This window comes from Nicotiana tomentosiformis, chromosome 7 (assembly GCF_000390325.3).
Source record: "Nicotiana tomentosiformis chromosome 7, ASM39032v3, whole genome shotgun sequence".
Lineage (NCBI taxonomy): Eukaryota > Viridiplantae > Streptophyta > Magnoliopsida > Solanales > Solanaceae > Nicotiana > Nicotiana tomentosiformis.
Window position 1 is genome coordinate 7,059,617 of NC_090818.1, and position 15,708 is coordinate 7,075,324.

The 15,708-nt window shown below is 35.5% G+C and overlaps 2 protein-coding genes across 2 annotated transcripts; both read left to right on the plus strand.

Annotated features, from left to right (window-relative positions):
* The first annotated feature begins 224 nt into the window (after positions 1-224).
* LOC104097368 (uncharacterized oxidoreductase At1g06690, chloroplastic) lies at positions 225-7,599 on the plus strand. Its single transcript, XM_009603925.4, has 10 exons — positions 225-560; positions 3,484-3,575; positions 3,673-3,713; positions 3,817-3,981; positions 4,080-4,102; positions 4,205-4,276; positions 4,469-4,636; positions 5,914-5,996; positions 6,075-6,137; positions 7,211-7,599. Exons 1-10 carry the CDS (start codon positions 350-352, stop codon positions 7,394-7,396), a joined length of 1,104 nt encoding a protein of 367 aa, XP_009602220.1. The 5' UTR covers positions 225-349; the 3' UTR covers positions 7,397-7,599.
* A 2,273-nt stretch (positions 7,600-9,872) lies between these two features.
* On the plus strand, positions 9,873-14,381 carry LOC104097367 (transcription factor PIF4). The gene is made up of 10 exons (XM_009603924.4): positions 9,873-10,009; positions 10,133-10,204; positions 10,659-10,740; positions 10,831-11,581; positions 11,664-11,762; positions 11,859-11,924; positions 12,535-12,600; positions 12,840-13,142; positions 13,255-13,381; positions 13,962-14,381. Exons 3-9 carry the CDS (start codon positions 10,670-10,672, stop codon positions 13,342-13,344), a joined length of 1,446 nt encoding a protein of 481 aa, XP_009602219.1. The 5' UTR covers positions 9,873-10,009; positions 10,133-10,204; positions 10,659-10,669; the 3' UTR covers positions 13,345-13,381; positions 13,962-14,381.
* Positions 14,382-15,708: the final 1,327 nt, after the last annotated feature.

Sequence of the window (15,708 nt, forward strand, 5' to 3'; positions counted from 1 at the left end):
TTTCTTTTTCCTTCTTCTCTTCCATTTTTTCCTCTAATTGTTTTTTTTTATTTAATTTGTGCTATAATTTTTTGGGAAAAGTGTTGGACTTGCAAGTAACTTCGTGTGGTGGTAAGAAATGGGGAGCCAACTAATTAGGACATAACCATACGAGGGAAAAACATACGTGTAGAAACTAAAGCCTCCAAATGAATTATTGTCGTGCTTTTTATGAAAACAAAACAAAACCATAGGAAGTTTGTCATCATGTTTCTAACGAATTCTTGAAAAGTAGAAAAGGGAACCATTCTTCTCACTCTTTCCCTGCAAAAAGCAGAGTCTTTTGAATTCTTGAAAATTCAATAACGCAATGGCTTTGCATTTTAGCAGTGCGTGTTTGTGTTCTTTGAGCCAGAGGCGGGTGCAAACAATTAGAGCTGTAGCTTCTGAGAGTAGTATTACAGTGAAACCAGAAGAAGATAAGGTGAAACTTGGTGGGTCTGATTTGAAGGTTACAAAGCTTGGAATTGGAGCTTGGTCTTGGGGTGACACTAGCTATTGGAACAACTTTGAGTGGGATGGTGAGTTTCATAGAGTTCTTCGATTTTTATTACTAGTTGTTGTTTCTTTCGCTTCGATTTTCTTATGGGATTGCTAGTGTTACTGCTTGTTGCTATTGATTCTTTTTTTATCTTTCTTTGAGTCGAGGGTTTCTACGCTACCATACCTAGACCCAATTACTTTTTTTTTATCTTTCTTTGAGTCGAGGGTCTTACACATTACTTTACCCAGATCCCACTTGTGGTATTACGCTTGTGTTATTGAGTTTCATAGTATTCCTAGATATTACTACTTGTTATTTCTTTCGCTTCGATTTTCTTATTGGATTGCTTGTGTTATTGTTTGTTGCTATTGCTTCTTTTTTCATCTTTCTTTGAGTCGACCGTCTTCCACACTACTCTAGCCAGACCCTACTTGTGGGATTACACTGGGTTTATTGTTGTTGGTGGTGGTGAGTTTCATAGAATTGAGAAAGTTTTTGAAATTTTGGCAATTATGTTTTTCTCTTTATTTGCATTTTCTTGGGGTAAATCATTTTGCTTATTGGTTTCCTATATCCTGATTACATTCGTCGATGAATTTGATTCTGTACTAAGCTTGGTTATTCTGGAAAAGTATTTTCTAACTCGTTTCCCATCTCATCTAAAAGCTTTGTTTAAAAGAGCACACTTTTATTTATCTAATTGTCTTTTCAATACATCCCTCACGTGCGAGCTTCATTTTTCTGCCTGCTCTGATACCATGTTGAATTGTATCTCATCTAAAAGTTTAAGTTGTTAGAAAGAGTACACTTTTATCTATTTAATTGTCTCTTCAATAATATGCCCCTTTTCTCCCTTACTATCTTAGTGTTGTGTCTGTTTATTATAGTATAACTTTTTATTAGTCATTACTCAGGGATTTACTAGGATATTTATTCTGGAAATTTAAGAGATAATACGTATATAGAAAGCTGGATACTCTTGGTAAGATGGTCTTGTTTGCTATTGAACGTAGCTTGAAGGGAATGCCCCAATTTGATTGTGATTTGTGACTTTGTTACAAAGGAAAGAACGAAATTGGATTGAGGCTTAATCCCATTTTGTGTAACGTTCACCAGCTCACGATTGTCATTCACTAAGGACAATCTTAAATTGAAGTGTGACTAAAATTGTGCCTGATCCGTGCATTCCTACTTACATTTCCTTTTGGAAAATATTGCTATTAGTTACTATTGCTACTGCAATTACTGCCATTGTAGATATTCTTTTTCCTTCCTAATATTTTGAAGATAAGTCAGGAAATTTATACAGCTATTTGGCCTCTAGCTTATGATAATATCTTCATCATTGTTTTTCCTCACTGTAGATATTGAAGTTGCAATTGCTATAACAGGTTTAAATATGTTAGAAACAACAGAGATTATACATATAGTGTCAAAGAAGCAGTTCTTATAAGCAGAATCTTAAGTTGTTTGAGCAATAATAACAACCATTGGGGCACATTTTGGATTCCCTATCTGATTGGTGTAATATTTCAAGGGGCATCCTGATGGCCCAAATTACACTTCTTCTGCTTGTGATGAGTTTTTTCATTCGCTTGTGTCGTGTTCTGTTTATCTAGAATGTCTTCTTTCCCTAAAAATCAGATGATAATAATTCAGGATCAGATTTTTTTTTCTGTTTCTCTTTAAGTAAGTAGCATCCAATTTTTTACCCTCTATGTTCATCCAAGTTTTAGATAATAGAAGAGTTTCTAAAAAGGATCTTTTGGCTTAGTCTGCCTTTACTACAGAGAAAAATAGGACACTTGTTTTCCGGTTAATAAGGGAAAGTCTTTTTTCTTTTCAAATTCAAGTTTGGCTCTGATTAGATTCTTAGGGAACCATGGGTGAGCAGCCCCTAAACCAAATAAGAAAGGGCTTAGGAAACAAATTGAGAAAGCTCAACCTTCCGACGGCTATTCTTGTTATTCTCTTCTTGCATGAGAGACCACTGGAGATGTTCTTTTTCTTTTCAGCTTCTAGAGAATTTCCATTTCCAACCTCCTCTGTGAAAACTAGTTGTCTAGTTTGGAAAGTAGAAAATATTTGTTCACATAACTATGCACACCTAAACACTAAGCACGCGCAAGGGCACGTGCTTCGAGGTATGAGACGAGGAAAGGGCTTAACAATGGGTATGGTGGTCGGAGGATGAAGATATGGGAGCTAACAGTACCGGTGACTGCAGAGAATTGAAGAACTGGCAGTCAATGTAGTCAATACTTGTTAGTGCAGAGGCTCAATCTCATATATTCATGCAGCACTTACCTATTTCTCTTAACATGGGAAAACCTTAAATTACTTTGGAGCTTTCCAATGTTGTCCAACTCTGAATGTTTTCCTTAAAACAGAAAAGACAATTAGCCAAGGTTTTGCATTTTCTTAATAGAAAAAAATGGAAAACTGGAAATATTGTAGAACCAAACATGACATAACATTTCCATTTCTTTTCTGTTAAGATCTTTTCTGGCCACGTAGGGTTTTTGTCTAGGGTAGCTAGTGACAATGTTGTGTTTTACTACTTCGCTTTTCAGTGCATGTCCTATTTACTAGCTATCGTTTTTGCTTTGCATCTTTCTTCTGCATTTCATGGTGTTCCTATTTTTTCTATGATTGTTGTGGTGATACTAATGTTGTCTCCTCTTGTCGTTTTGTCTTTTTGTTTTCTTGAGCCGAGGGGTAGGGGTAAGGTCTGCGTACACACTACCCTCCCCAGACCCCATTAGTGGGATTCTACTGGGTTGTTGTTGTTGTTCTGTTAAGATCGATCTTATGGTACTTACTAATAGCATCTGAAGTGTCAGCCACTTTTCTGTTTTTCCGGCTTAGTTATTCTGTTTGAGTTGTTACCTAGCTTGTTCAGCTTCTGCATTATCAAAACCAACATGTTAAACTCTTTTCTTGTACTGCACTGATCACAGATAGGAAGCTGAAGGCTGCTAAGACTGCTTTTGACGCCAGCGTTGATAGTGGAATAACATTTATCGATACTGCTGAGGTCTATGGTTCAAGGGTGAGTAATGGTTTTTATTTTGTCAATTCTCTTAGTCTGCTAAATTATACAGAAAAGATGTACAATCACGAGAAACCACTATTTCCTCTACTTACAGTTCTCATTCGGTGCGATAAATTCAGAAACACTGCTAGGAAGGTGAGCTCTAGTTCTCCTAAATGTTCATTATTTTCACTTGTGACCAAAAGAATATCAATTTGCACGTTCTTCATGACAATTAAAGTTTTTGCTTTTATATTAGATTCATCAAGGAAAGAAAAGAAAGTAATCCAGAAGTCGAGGTTGCTGTTGCGACTAAATTTGCTGCATTGCCGTGGAGGCTAGGCCGTCAAAGTGTCCTAGCCGCCCTCAAGGATTCTCTTGCACGTCTCGAACTTTCTTCAGTTGATCTTTATCAAATTCACTGGTAGGCTTCTTGGACCCTCTCTTTTTGGTTAATTTTCTGTAATTCTGTTAAACAAACAGTAAATAATTGATCAAAGCTTCTTTTGGTATAATTCTCAGGCCAGGAATATGGGGAAATGAAGGTTTGTCTTGACTGATTACCTTGTTCCGTTCAACAAATCAGCTACTTTTCTTTCACACGTAAAATTGGGAAAAGCTTAGTCTATGAGAAAATCCCTTTTCAGGTTATATTGATGGTTTAGGAGATGCAGTGGAGCAGGGCCTTGTAAAAGCTGTGGGAGTATCTAACTATAGTGGTAAACCTATTATTTCTAGTCACTCAAGTATTGTGACAGTTATTGATGATTGTTTTTAGTTCACTCTCAACTCGGTAGCATTTTGGATTGCTTACTTTACAAGAGTGTTATGAAAATATGACTCTTCGGCAAATTAACCAAGGATTCATGCTAAATACAATATTTGGCCGATTGAAGTAGTTCTTGTTTCAGAAAAGCGTCTTCGCGCTGCATACGAGCAGCTGAAGAGGAGAGGTATTCCGCTAGCTTCAAATCAAGTCAATTATAGCCTGATATATAGGTTTCCAGAGCAAAATGGTGTAAAGGCTGCCTGTGATGAACTGGGAGTCACGTTGATTGCATATTCACCCATTGCTCAAGGTAAAACCTGATCTTTTTTCTCTGTTGTGATAAGTTCAAGGTAAACCCTGATTATGCAGTTAAGTTGCCTATTTTTGTTAATTCTGGGTATGCAACTGTATTCTTGTGAAGATTTACGATGGCCTGATTAATGGTCTCACTGAGACAGACATGAAATAAATAGTTACGGAGGCTTTAAGTTGTTTACCACAACAACAACAACAACAACAACAACAACAATAGACTCAGTGTAATCCCACAAGTGGGGTCTGGGGAGGAGGATAGTATGTACGCACCCTTACCCCTGTCTTGCAAAGTTAGAGAGGCTGCTTCCGATAGACTCTCGGCTCAAGCAAAGCACAGTAATAGCAGTTTTAAAAAGAAATACAGTAGTGGAAGAGGCTTTAAGCTGTTTATGTACATAAATTTGTAAGCTGGTTTCCTGCACCTTTGTCACCCTGATATAGAAATTATTTTCGTCATCGCACATGTATATAGTGTTTCCTAATTCCATACTAGTATAACTTACTGAACATTCCTCTCTATAACAAACGTCTTCTGTGCCAATCATTGCTGTTGCACCAAAGTTTAACCGACATAGTTAATAGTTCTTTCCAAACGATCATGTATCATTATTCATAGTCGTAGAAAACCTGCTGAAGCATACTATTTGTGTAAATAGGGTTCTTGCTTCACTTACTATGAAGTAACTCTAAGCTGTGGTTACACTACTGCCGTTGAATCTACATACCATGTTTCACTAAGGCTAACAGGAGCACTATATTGTGTCTTTACTGTCGGTAAATAAATTACAACAAAAATTATGTCTCTCCAAGTTGCCATATCTAAGTCTTTGCCGAAGCTACTGATAAAAGCAATACTTTATCCCTTATTTGCTCTCTTTTGCTGTCTTTGGAGGGGAAATACTTTTTACCAGTACATTATGCTGTTTGGTTCAAAGAACTTACTGTTGCACCCTGATATTTAGGTGGGGTCGGGTCGGTCCTCTCTTAATTATGTCAATATTTATTAGATTGAAAATAAAAAATGAAAAATGTGGAGTAAAAGAATTGCATCGGAAAGTTAGGTTTTCCAGCAATTGTGACTTTTGTGTGAGCAGATGAAACTGTTTTGATTTTTGTGTTAGAAAACATAGCTATATGATTTTGATGAAAAAAAGTCATAGTTATATGACCATTTGTGAGATTTACCCATTGTTTCAAGCTAGAAGTAAGAAAATCTTCGTCAACTCTGCGTGGAATTATTTGGCTCAGATTTACATTTTTAAACTCATGCAGGGACTTTGACTGGGAAATATACTCCAGAAAATCCACCCACTGGCCCTCGAGGACAGATCTATACTCCTGCATTTCTAACCAAAGTAAGGCCTCTATAGTATATGACTACAGATTATTAAGAATTTCACTTCTTACGTCTCACGAACTTTTGTGCACTGCAGTTGCAGCCACTCATAAATAGAATAAAGGAGATAGGAGAAAGCTACAGTAAGACTCCAACACAGGTATGTCTTCCCTGTTTCTAGAAATTTCTTGGTTTAGCTTAGCTTAATTTCTTCAGGTGTAGTTTTGTTTGGGATGCTGTTACGCTAGTCGTAGTAGAAGCTATAAGTTACTTGGTTACACCACCTTCATCCCAAATATCATACTCTCTTTTAGCTGGAAAAGATGAAGGAAAAAGTGACAATGGACCGTCATATGAACCCTACTAACTAGGTGCATGTCATGAGTTCGAACCTTACTATGGACAAAAGGGCGGTATTTATGTGGAGAAGGATAGAAACTGTTCCATTATCCATTGAGTTCGAACCGTCCGCTATTTAGTCCTCAAGAATTTCTAAGTTATCAAAAAAGGAAGCCTACTAGCTTAGTATATATGATCCTTTAATCAAAATGAGATTTTTTTCTTTCTCGACGGTCCATTGAGTCAAGATTTATAAAATCATAAGGAAATTCCAAGTTCACCTTTGAGTCAAAATTCAATATATTTTAGGGATTTAAGTTAAATACATTGATGGTGTATTAATGATTTTATACGTCGGTGAATTTTAACTTGTAATAGTAGGTTAGTTATTATATTTACTAGATTATAAATTAATGCTTATCAAGAAATTTACCTATAACTACTTAATAAGTGACCTGATCGTGTAAATATTTTATATGTCATCAGTGCATAGACCTTAAACTCGTATTTTAGATGGTTCTTGGATGACTTTAGGAATATGATAGTCATTACTTGGGCAATTCTTGGAAAGTCTCAAGGAGAAAAGGCGAAGGGAAATAATGATTTTCATTGTGTAAAGATATGCCACTTGGGCCTAACTCAACCCCAAAAGTTAGCTTGTGGGGGAAGGATTGACCAAGTTCATATAAGGAGACCACCAGCCCATTTAGTAACCAATGTGGGACTCTAACCTACTCTAACACCCCCTTGAACGCCCGGACCACCAACTGGAGCGTGAACAATATATCATAGGGGCCCAAACGGGAACGGACCTAGCTCTGTTACCACGTAAAATACAGAGAAAATGGAAAATGCTTTTGCACTCATTTGCTCTTGTCTTGTTACCTTCCACAGGTGGTCCTGAATTGGTTGATTGCACAGGAGAATGTTGTTCCCATCCCAGGAGCCAAAAATGCAGATCAAGCTAAAGAATTTGCTGGTGCATTGGGTTGGAGACTCACTCAAGACGAAGTTGACGAACTTCGGTCTTTGGCATTAGATTTGAAACCGGTTACAGGTTTCCCTGTCGAAAAATTATAAGCTGACAAGTTAATTTTTACATGTACATCAATTTTTTTCCTTAAATGTCTACATGTATTTCACAGTGATTAGTTTTAGAGAGTATAAGATTTAGAAAGTCTTGAAAATATAATGACTGCTGAAGCCTTGAATACTACTCCTATTCTCCATGTGAAACTGCTGTATGTTAAGCAAAAGTATAAAATCCCCTGGTATTTAAATTATATACACTAACAATGTGAAGAAATTTTACAGTATTAGTGCAATTTCAATTGGCTAGAGTAGGATATTATTCTATTTTTTCAAGGTACTTATTATGTTTGTTATTGAAAAGCTACATGTTGTAGGTCAACTTAACGTGATGGCATTAACAGTTTATACGCATTTGACACAATATAACTTAAACTCAATTTTTTATTTTTAGGCATGTGAAAAGCGCCAACTATTTAACAGATTAAACAAAATAAAAAAATGAAGTGATAATGAACATTAATTTTCATTCCTCTCCGAAAGAGGGGGGCTATCTCACTATTTTTAATTTCACTTGTCTTCTAAAAGCATATATTAGGTAGGGAAGAGAAAAAGTTATTGTTGATTTCACCTTATGTTATTTTCATTTTAAACATTTTTTAATTTAAAAAATATGTACATCTTTAACCTATTGAATGGGAAGGTAAAAACTAATTACTCCATCTAGTATTCGCAAAACTTTTGACAGTAAAAATAACTCATATGTTTCACTATGCACTATTATTATTTCTTTAACCACAATTGTTTTTTTATATATTTTTAATTATTTTAAATTATTAAGAAATTTCGACTTAAAGTACTTTTATGTAGTTTTAAAATATATAATTTTTTTTAAAAAAATATTGAAGATTTTATTTCTGAATTCATGCCGAAAAGTAGTTTGATCCTCCTAACACTACTTAAAATGGAATGGGTAACTGTCATATTACTCCTATGAACTACCCAATATCATTTTTTAAAACCTCGCCCAAATGGGGTCTTACGCGGGATGAATTCGGATATAGTCGGGCACTAATGCGGATACCGGACATCGGATGAAAAACCAAAAAATAATATTTTTTAAAACCTGCAATTTTGACGTATTTTTTAAAACCTGCAGTTTTTTTTTCTCTCTTTGAATTTAGATGCCTATATGAAATGTTAGTTGAAGGAATTTTCTATCCCCATCCAACATGTGAACAGTATATTGTTTTTCAAATATGCGACAGTGACATCACTCTATTAAATTAACGGCAAGAATGACATAAAATTCATTAAAAACGTGGAATAAATAGGGAATCAAGAGCAAAACATCTTCCGTCCCTATAATAAATTTTAATCCACGTTCAATGTGAATGTGTTTGACTGGACACTGATTATAAGAAAAAATGAACATTTTTAAAATTTGTGGTACTAAACAAGTCAAAAAGGGTTCAAAGTATTTATGTGATTATAAAAACTTCTCATTAAGGGTAGAATAGTAAGTTTAAGCTAAATTATTTCTAAATTTAGAAATAAGTCATTCTTTTTTAAACGGACCAAAAAGTAAATAGGTTCGTGTAAACTGAAACGGACGGAGTAATTCTAATTGACTTCATCAATGAATAGTTGAACATAAACAAATTCAAGAACTTAGTTAAAATAGTATACATTGGAAAAAGGACTCTATCATTGGTTACCAATTCAAGAAAGTAGAAACCAACATTATAAAAAATATTAGTACTGTAATATAGTTCAATCATATTATAATAATTGATCCCCAATCTTCTTGTCTCCTTAATCAACATCATTACTCCCTGAACACAATATTTAAATAAAATATGTACAACTAAAATAAATTATGGACTTGTTTGTCCATAAATATTTTTCTTTCTTTTTTTGATTTTTATGTTCAAAAACACGTTTGACCATGAAAAATTTTCGAAAATAAGTTTTTCAAAAAATCACTTTTTCAAAATTTTCAGAATTTTTTTTCCCCACTCAAAATTGTAATATTTTTTCAAGTGAAATACATGTCCAAATATTATTTCAAACTTCAAATACCATTTTTTAACTTTAACTCAAATACTAGTACTTTTTTAAAAAAATTACAATTTTTATGTCCAAACGCTTACTATGTAAAAAAAATAAAAAATAGCCTGGTGCAGGAAACATCCCGCATTTACACGGTTGGAAGAAAGATTGTACCCTGAATGTGATGCCGGTAACTTTACAAGCATAATGACTCGAACCCGTAACCTATACGAAATATATAACTTTGTTGTTGCTCCAATATATGTAATAAAATAAGAGAAAAAAGGAAGATAACTGCTAACGTGGCTACAGGATTTAGCAGCATTAGATCCACAAGGTGGAAAGGGGTCCATAAGAGAAGAGAAGAAGATTTCATACAGCTAAGGCTATATGGGAATAGGGACCCTAATATTGACAGCTAAAGCCACTGGTTTTTGCTGTATCCAAAGATAATTCACACATCATTTTCTTTTCTCATTAATACTACTGTCCACTTCCAAAAGTTATGATTCTTGAATGAGTGAAGCAGAGGCCATATAGTTTTTTTCTGAGTTGAGTTTGGTTTTTTCCATTACTATATTTTTGGTGTTTGTTCTATTTGTAAGTCTAAAGGTATGATCTTTTGAGTTCACTTCATTTTTTGGTCAAGTTATGTTGTTATTATTATAAGTGGGGTGCAAAAAAGATTGTATTTTTTAGCCATTTTTGATGTGTTGGAGTTTCTGTTATGTGCAGGTTGGTTCTTTGGTACATTTAACTTGTCAGAGATTCTCTGTTCTGTTGTCAATTCTTCCTTCTTTCAGTCAGGTAAACTGCAGAGTAATTTCCCTCTACTGAGCAAGAAAAATCCTTCTTTCCATTTTTTCTATATTTGGTTTTCTTCCTCTTGTTTTTCCTCTGGGGGTTTGATTTTTTTTTTGGGGGGGGGGGGGGGGGGGGGACAAGTTGTGAAAAGTAGAGGAACTGTTTGAAGCTTATGTGTTATGTCATGCTTGTCTATATTTAGTTATCTCAGCATACTTTTTAGAGATTGTACTAATCTCCTTTATTTGCTCAATTTTGTATTTTTTTGTGGTGCTCATGTTTTACCCTGTTCTATAAATTCTACTTTTTCTTGATATAAAAAAAGTATTCTTTTTTTAACTTTGTCCAAGTAATATATTAAGCATTCAATTCTATCTGTTTTTCTTTTTCAAAGTTTGATGATTTTAGGACTATCTTTTTACTGTGTGTAAAGACTGTTTCTTTCCTTCATATGCAGTAGTTTTAGCCATGAATCCATGTCTGCCTGAATGGAATATTGAGGCTGAACTTTCTGTTCCACATCAAAAGAAGCCAATAGGGTAAATACTCTCTCTTTACTATCATAACCAAAGTATATCAAATTTGTCTAAAATCTTGAATTAGCTTAAACTGGATTGCCTTTTCTACAGATTTGATCATGAGCTAGTGGAGCTGTTATGGCGAAACGGAGAGGTAGTATTACACAGCCAAACACATAAAAAACAGCCAGGTTATGATCCTAATGAATGCAGACAGTTTAACAAACATGATCAACAAACAATAAGAGATGTTGTCTCCTGTGGAAATCACACCAATTTGATTCAAGATGATGAAACCATCTCGTGGCTTAACTGTCCTATCGATGAATCGTTTGAGAAAGAATTTTGTTCCCCTTTCTTATCTGAAATTTCAACAAATCCAATTGAGGTTGATAAGTCAATTAGGCAATCAGAGGACAATAAGGCTTTCAAGTTTGATACATTAGAGATCAATAATGTTTTTCCACATTCACATCATTCCGGTTTTGATCCAAATCCAATGCCCCCTCCAAGATTTCACAACACTGGATCAGCTAAGCAGCATAATGTTAAGGAGGGGTCCGTGATGACAGTTGGTTCAAGCCACTGTGGTAGCAATCAAGTTGCTATTGATGCGGATACTAGCCGATTTTCAAGCAGTGCAAATATAGGGTTGTCTGCAGCAATGATCACTGACTATACTGGTAAAGTTAGTCCGCAAAGTGATACAATGGACCGAGACACGTTTGAACCAGCTAACACATCATCTTCAGGCGGATCGGGTAGTAGTTATGCTAGAACATGCAATCTATCTGCAGCAACCAATAGTCAAAGCCACAAAAGGAAAAGTAGAGATGGTGAAGAACCAGAATGTCAAAGTAAAGTAAGTTAATTTAGCTTCTAAACCAAGGATAACATATCTTTATCATGAAAGGATTACTGAAATTACATAATTTTTTATGTAGGCAGGTGAGCTAGAATCAGCTGGAGGAAACAAGTCAGCCCAAAAATCTGGAACTGCGCGTAGGAGCCGTGCTGCAGAAGTACATAACCTCTCTGAAAGGGTAGAATTGTTGGACCTTCTTATGAATATCTATATATGTTAGGACTTATTTCAAAAGAATTACACCTTAATCATCAAATGACTTTTGTCTTTACAGAGAAGGAGGGATAGAATCAATGAGAAGATGAAGGCCTTGCAAGAGCTTCTTCCTCACTCTACTAAGGTATGTTGATTACACTTTTTATGGGCAATATTTTTAGTTTTCATCTGATTATGAATTTGTTAGCATTGCAAAGTAGAATAGTATCCGACGCAACCTATAGTAACACAGAAAAGATACACATTCTGTATTGAATAGGAAGTAGTTTCTATGTAGACACTATAAAGACATTAGTGAACTATGTAAAGTGAATAGCTCAGTTTAAACTAAGCACAGGCAACAGGTATATCATGACTTAGAAGTTAGATATATGGGATATTTTTCAACAATGTAGAGCAGGCTTATTTTACTCTCTATGCTGACTGCAAAAGCTAAAAGGGCAGCCTGGTGCACTAAGCTCCCGCTATGCGCGGGTCCGGAGAAGGGCCGGACCACAAGGGCCTATTTTACACAGTCTTACCCCTGCATTTATGCAAGAGGCTGTTTCCCCGGCTCGAACCCATGACCTCCTAGTAACATGGCAGCAACTTTACCAATTACGCCAAGGCTCTCCAACTGCAAAAGCCAATGTATTGAAAATAAAGATTGGGAATATTTGATGCTTGGGTACACCTACTCAGCTTGATTTTTTTCTTGGATTTCTGATGTTGTGTTCCTTGTCTTTCTTTTTCAGACAGATAAAGCATCAATGCTGGATGAGGCTATTGAATACTTGAAGTCACTTCAGATGCAACTTCAGGTATATATAAACTTCTGGAACTCTTGAAATAATATGGGGTAGTTTAGCCAATCATTTGTCCAAGGCATATAACTTATATTCATTTACAGTGAATTTTACTCTTATTTTCCAGGATACAAATCTCGGTTATACGAACAGTTACTTGTAGTTATATTTAGATGACCTGATAGTGTAAAAATTCCTTTGTACTAACAGTGAATATAAGTTAAACCGAATGTTTCTTTTATGGTGGTTTTTAGATGATGTGGATGGGAAGTGGCATGGCATCGATGATGTTTCCTGGTGTCCAACACTACATGTCGAGAATGGGAATGGGGATGGGTCCGCCAACGGTTCCTTCCATTCACAATGCCATGCATTTAGCTAGGCTTCCTTTAGTTGATTCAGCAATTCCTTTGAATCCAGCTGCTCCTAATCAAGCTGCAATGTGCCAGAATTCAATGCTGAATTCGGTTAACTATCAACGCCATTTACAGAATCCCAACTTTCAAGACCAATATGCCAGTTACATGGGGTTCCATCCACTTCAAGGTGCTTCTCAGGTTTGATCTTCCACCTACCTATACCAATTTTGATCATGTACCCTTACTATAAATAGCAAAACTTGTTTCCTGAATTCTCTTTCGATTCACATTTATTGCTTTTCTTTTGCAGCAAATGAACATTTTTGGCTTAGGTTCACAAACAGCACAGCAAAGTCAGCAGTTATCACATCCTACTAATAGTAATGCACCCAACACTTGAAGAGTTATCGCTGTGGATGCTATTAATGGAAACTTAGGTAAGGGATCCTCTCTTGCTTTACCATTTGAAAGTTGTATGGAGCTGTTTCTGCATAGGTAATTAATTACTCAGAGAGCTATAGAGTCACTCCAATTTTCAAGTTGAACCTGTCTAATTTTCGACGCTTATAACAATGTTTTTTCACTTCTCATTGGAAGTACATGGAAAATCGGTGAAGATAAAGTAAACCAATTAATGTGTTCGCTCCCATTTTTCATACTAACTTCTCTACAACAACATTCTTATATAACATGTATTCACTATAAAAGTCAAGTTTTACTCGAAACCGATTTTTATATTATGTTATATATATGTCCTCTGTAACATCACTTCACTATAACAGCCAAAAAATATCATAACAAATGAGGCTGTTATAGAGAGAGGTTTGACTGTATATATGAAAATCTTTGTATTTCGAGTGGCAACATCTGATGATTAGGATTACCATGACCTCTCATTTCTATTGATGACATTATCAGTCAGCTCTATTTCATGATTGTTCATTCACTATTTGATTATGCTTACACAGATTAGTAAAGATCATCTAAATTTATAAATCATTCTATTTTCAATGACAGGACAATGAAATAGCTTCATTTGGCCTATGTTTATCACGGTACGAGACTCTAGCTATCGTTGCGGACAGATCTTAAGGATTTTGGAAGCTAATCTTCCAAAGATGTAAGTGCTGAAGGCACCAAATTCATGAAATACATATATTTTTTTGTATGAATTTGTGCCAAACTCATCAAGACTTCCTCATATATGTGAGAAAAAAGCAGCTATAGCAATACTGGGGATCTATAAGCTTTATTCTATACGTGCATATTTTTCATGTTGCCAACTTTTATGCCGTCAAATGACAGGATTAGTAGTTGGCATCTATCTTGAATATATCTAACGTTTAGTTGGAATTGTAAGCTACTGTATATAACTGAATTAATGAGGAATAAGTAAACCATTCGTCAATATTAATGAATGCTAGTTGGTTTATCTCACTTTTACTATTTCTGCTGCTTGTTTAATGTTTTTTTCCTGTGTATCACATCAGATATTTCCATGGAAATCAAGGTTATTCACTATTCTGTGTGGCTAGCCATGAGTGTTCATTTTACAGTTTAGCTTTTTCTTTTGTCTTAATCACATCATCGCAGAGGCGGATCCAGAATTCAAAGTTTATGGGTTCAACTTTAAGGTTTTTAATATTGAACCAATTATATTTTTAAAGCTATGGGTTCAGATCTACTGTTTGTTCCAATTTTAGTGAATTTTTACACATAAATTTATACTCCGCGTAAAACGTTATGGGTTCAATTGAACCAGGCTCTTTTACCTTGCATCCGCCCCTGTCATCTGGCATATCATTTCTAGTGCCTATGCCCCCACCTTCAAAAGTTACTGCCATGTTACCAGGAGTTCACGGGTTCAAGTCGCGGAAACAGCCTCTTGCAGAAGTGCAGGATAAGACTGCGTACAATAGACCCTTGCGGTCCGGCCCTTTGCCGAACCACGCACATAGCGGGAGCTAACCTACTAATAACAACCTTCATAGCACCAAAAAATTAAGAAAAAAGGAAAGAAGCTTCACATAAAAGAAAAAAACTATGAGCATAGTGTAACTGAATATCTGCTATGACTATATTCTTCTTTGCAAAAGCTAATGATAGAAACAGATATAAGTAGCAGATATCTTTGTGTGATGTTTGAACTTTCAAAGACATTTTTCCTTGGTCAAGAAGGATGGCTCTGTTGTCTGCAATGTTCAGATATTTATCATGTTGTTGTGTTCAAAGTTGTCTCTTACTATCCCATCAGAGGGAAGGCAAGTATCTCAGATCATGTTCTACTCCATTTCACAACCACAAAACTATGAAATGGCCAATTAACTTCATGTTTCAGTTGGACAATAACTAGTTCTTTAGAATGGGAGTCTTGGCGTAACTAGTAAAGTTCCTGCCGTATGATCAGGAGGTCACGAGTTCGAGCTGTGAAAACAGCCTCTTGCAGAAATGCAAGATAAGACTGCGTACAATAGACCTTTGTGGTCCGGCCCTTCCCTGAACCTCGCACATAACAGGAGCTTAGTGCACCGAACTGCCCTTCTTTTAATAACTAGTCACTTGAAGATTACTACCTAAATGCGCGTACTAACAACTACGCCTCATTTCTAGCAATTAAGTTATTGTCGGCTATGTGAATTCTTAGTTGCGCAAGAACCAGAAGTTCTTCACATTTTCTACTTGACATATAAATTTCTGACAAGACTAAAAAGAGTCCGTCCTACCAATATATGGTGCTTTTTTATACTTCACAATTACCCAAACA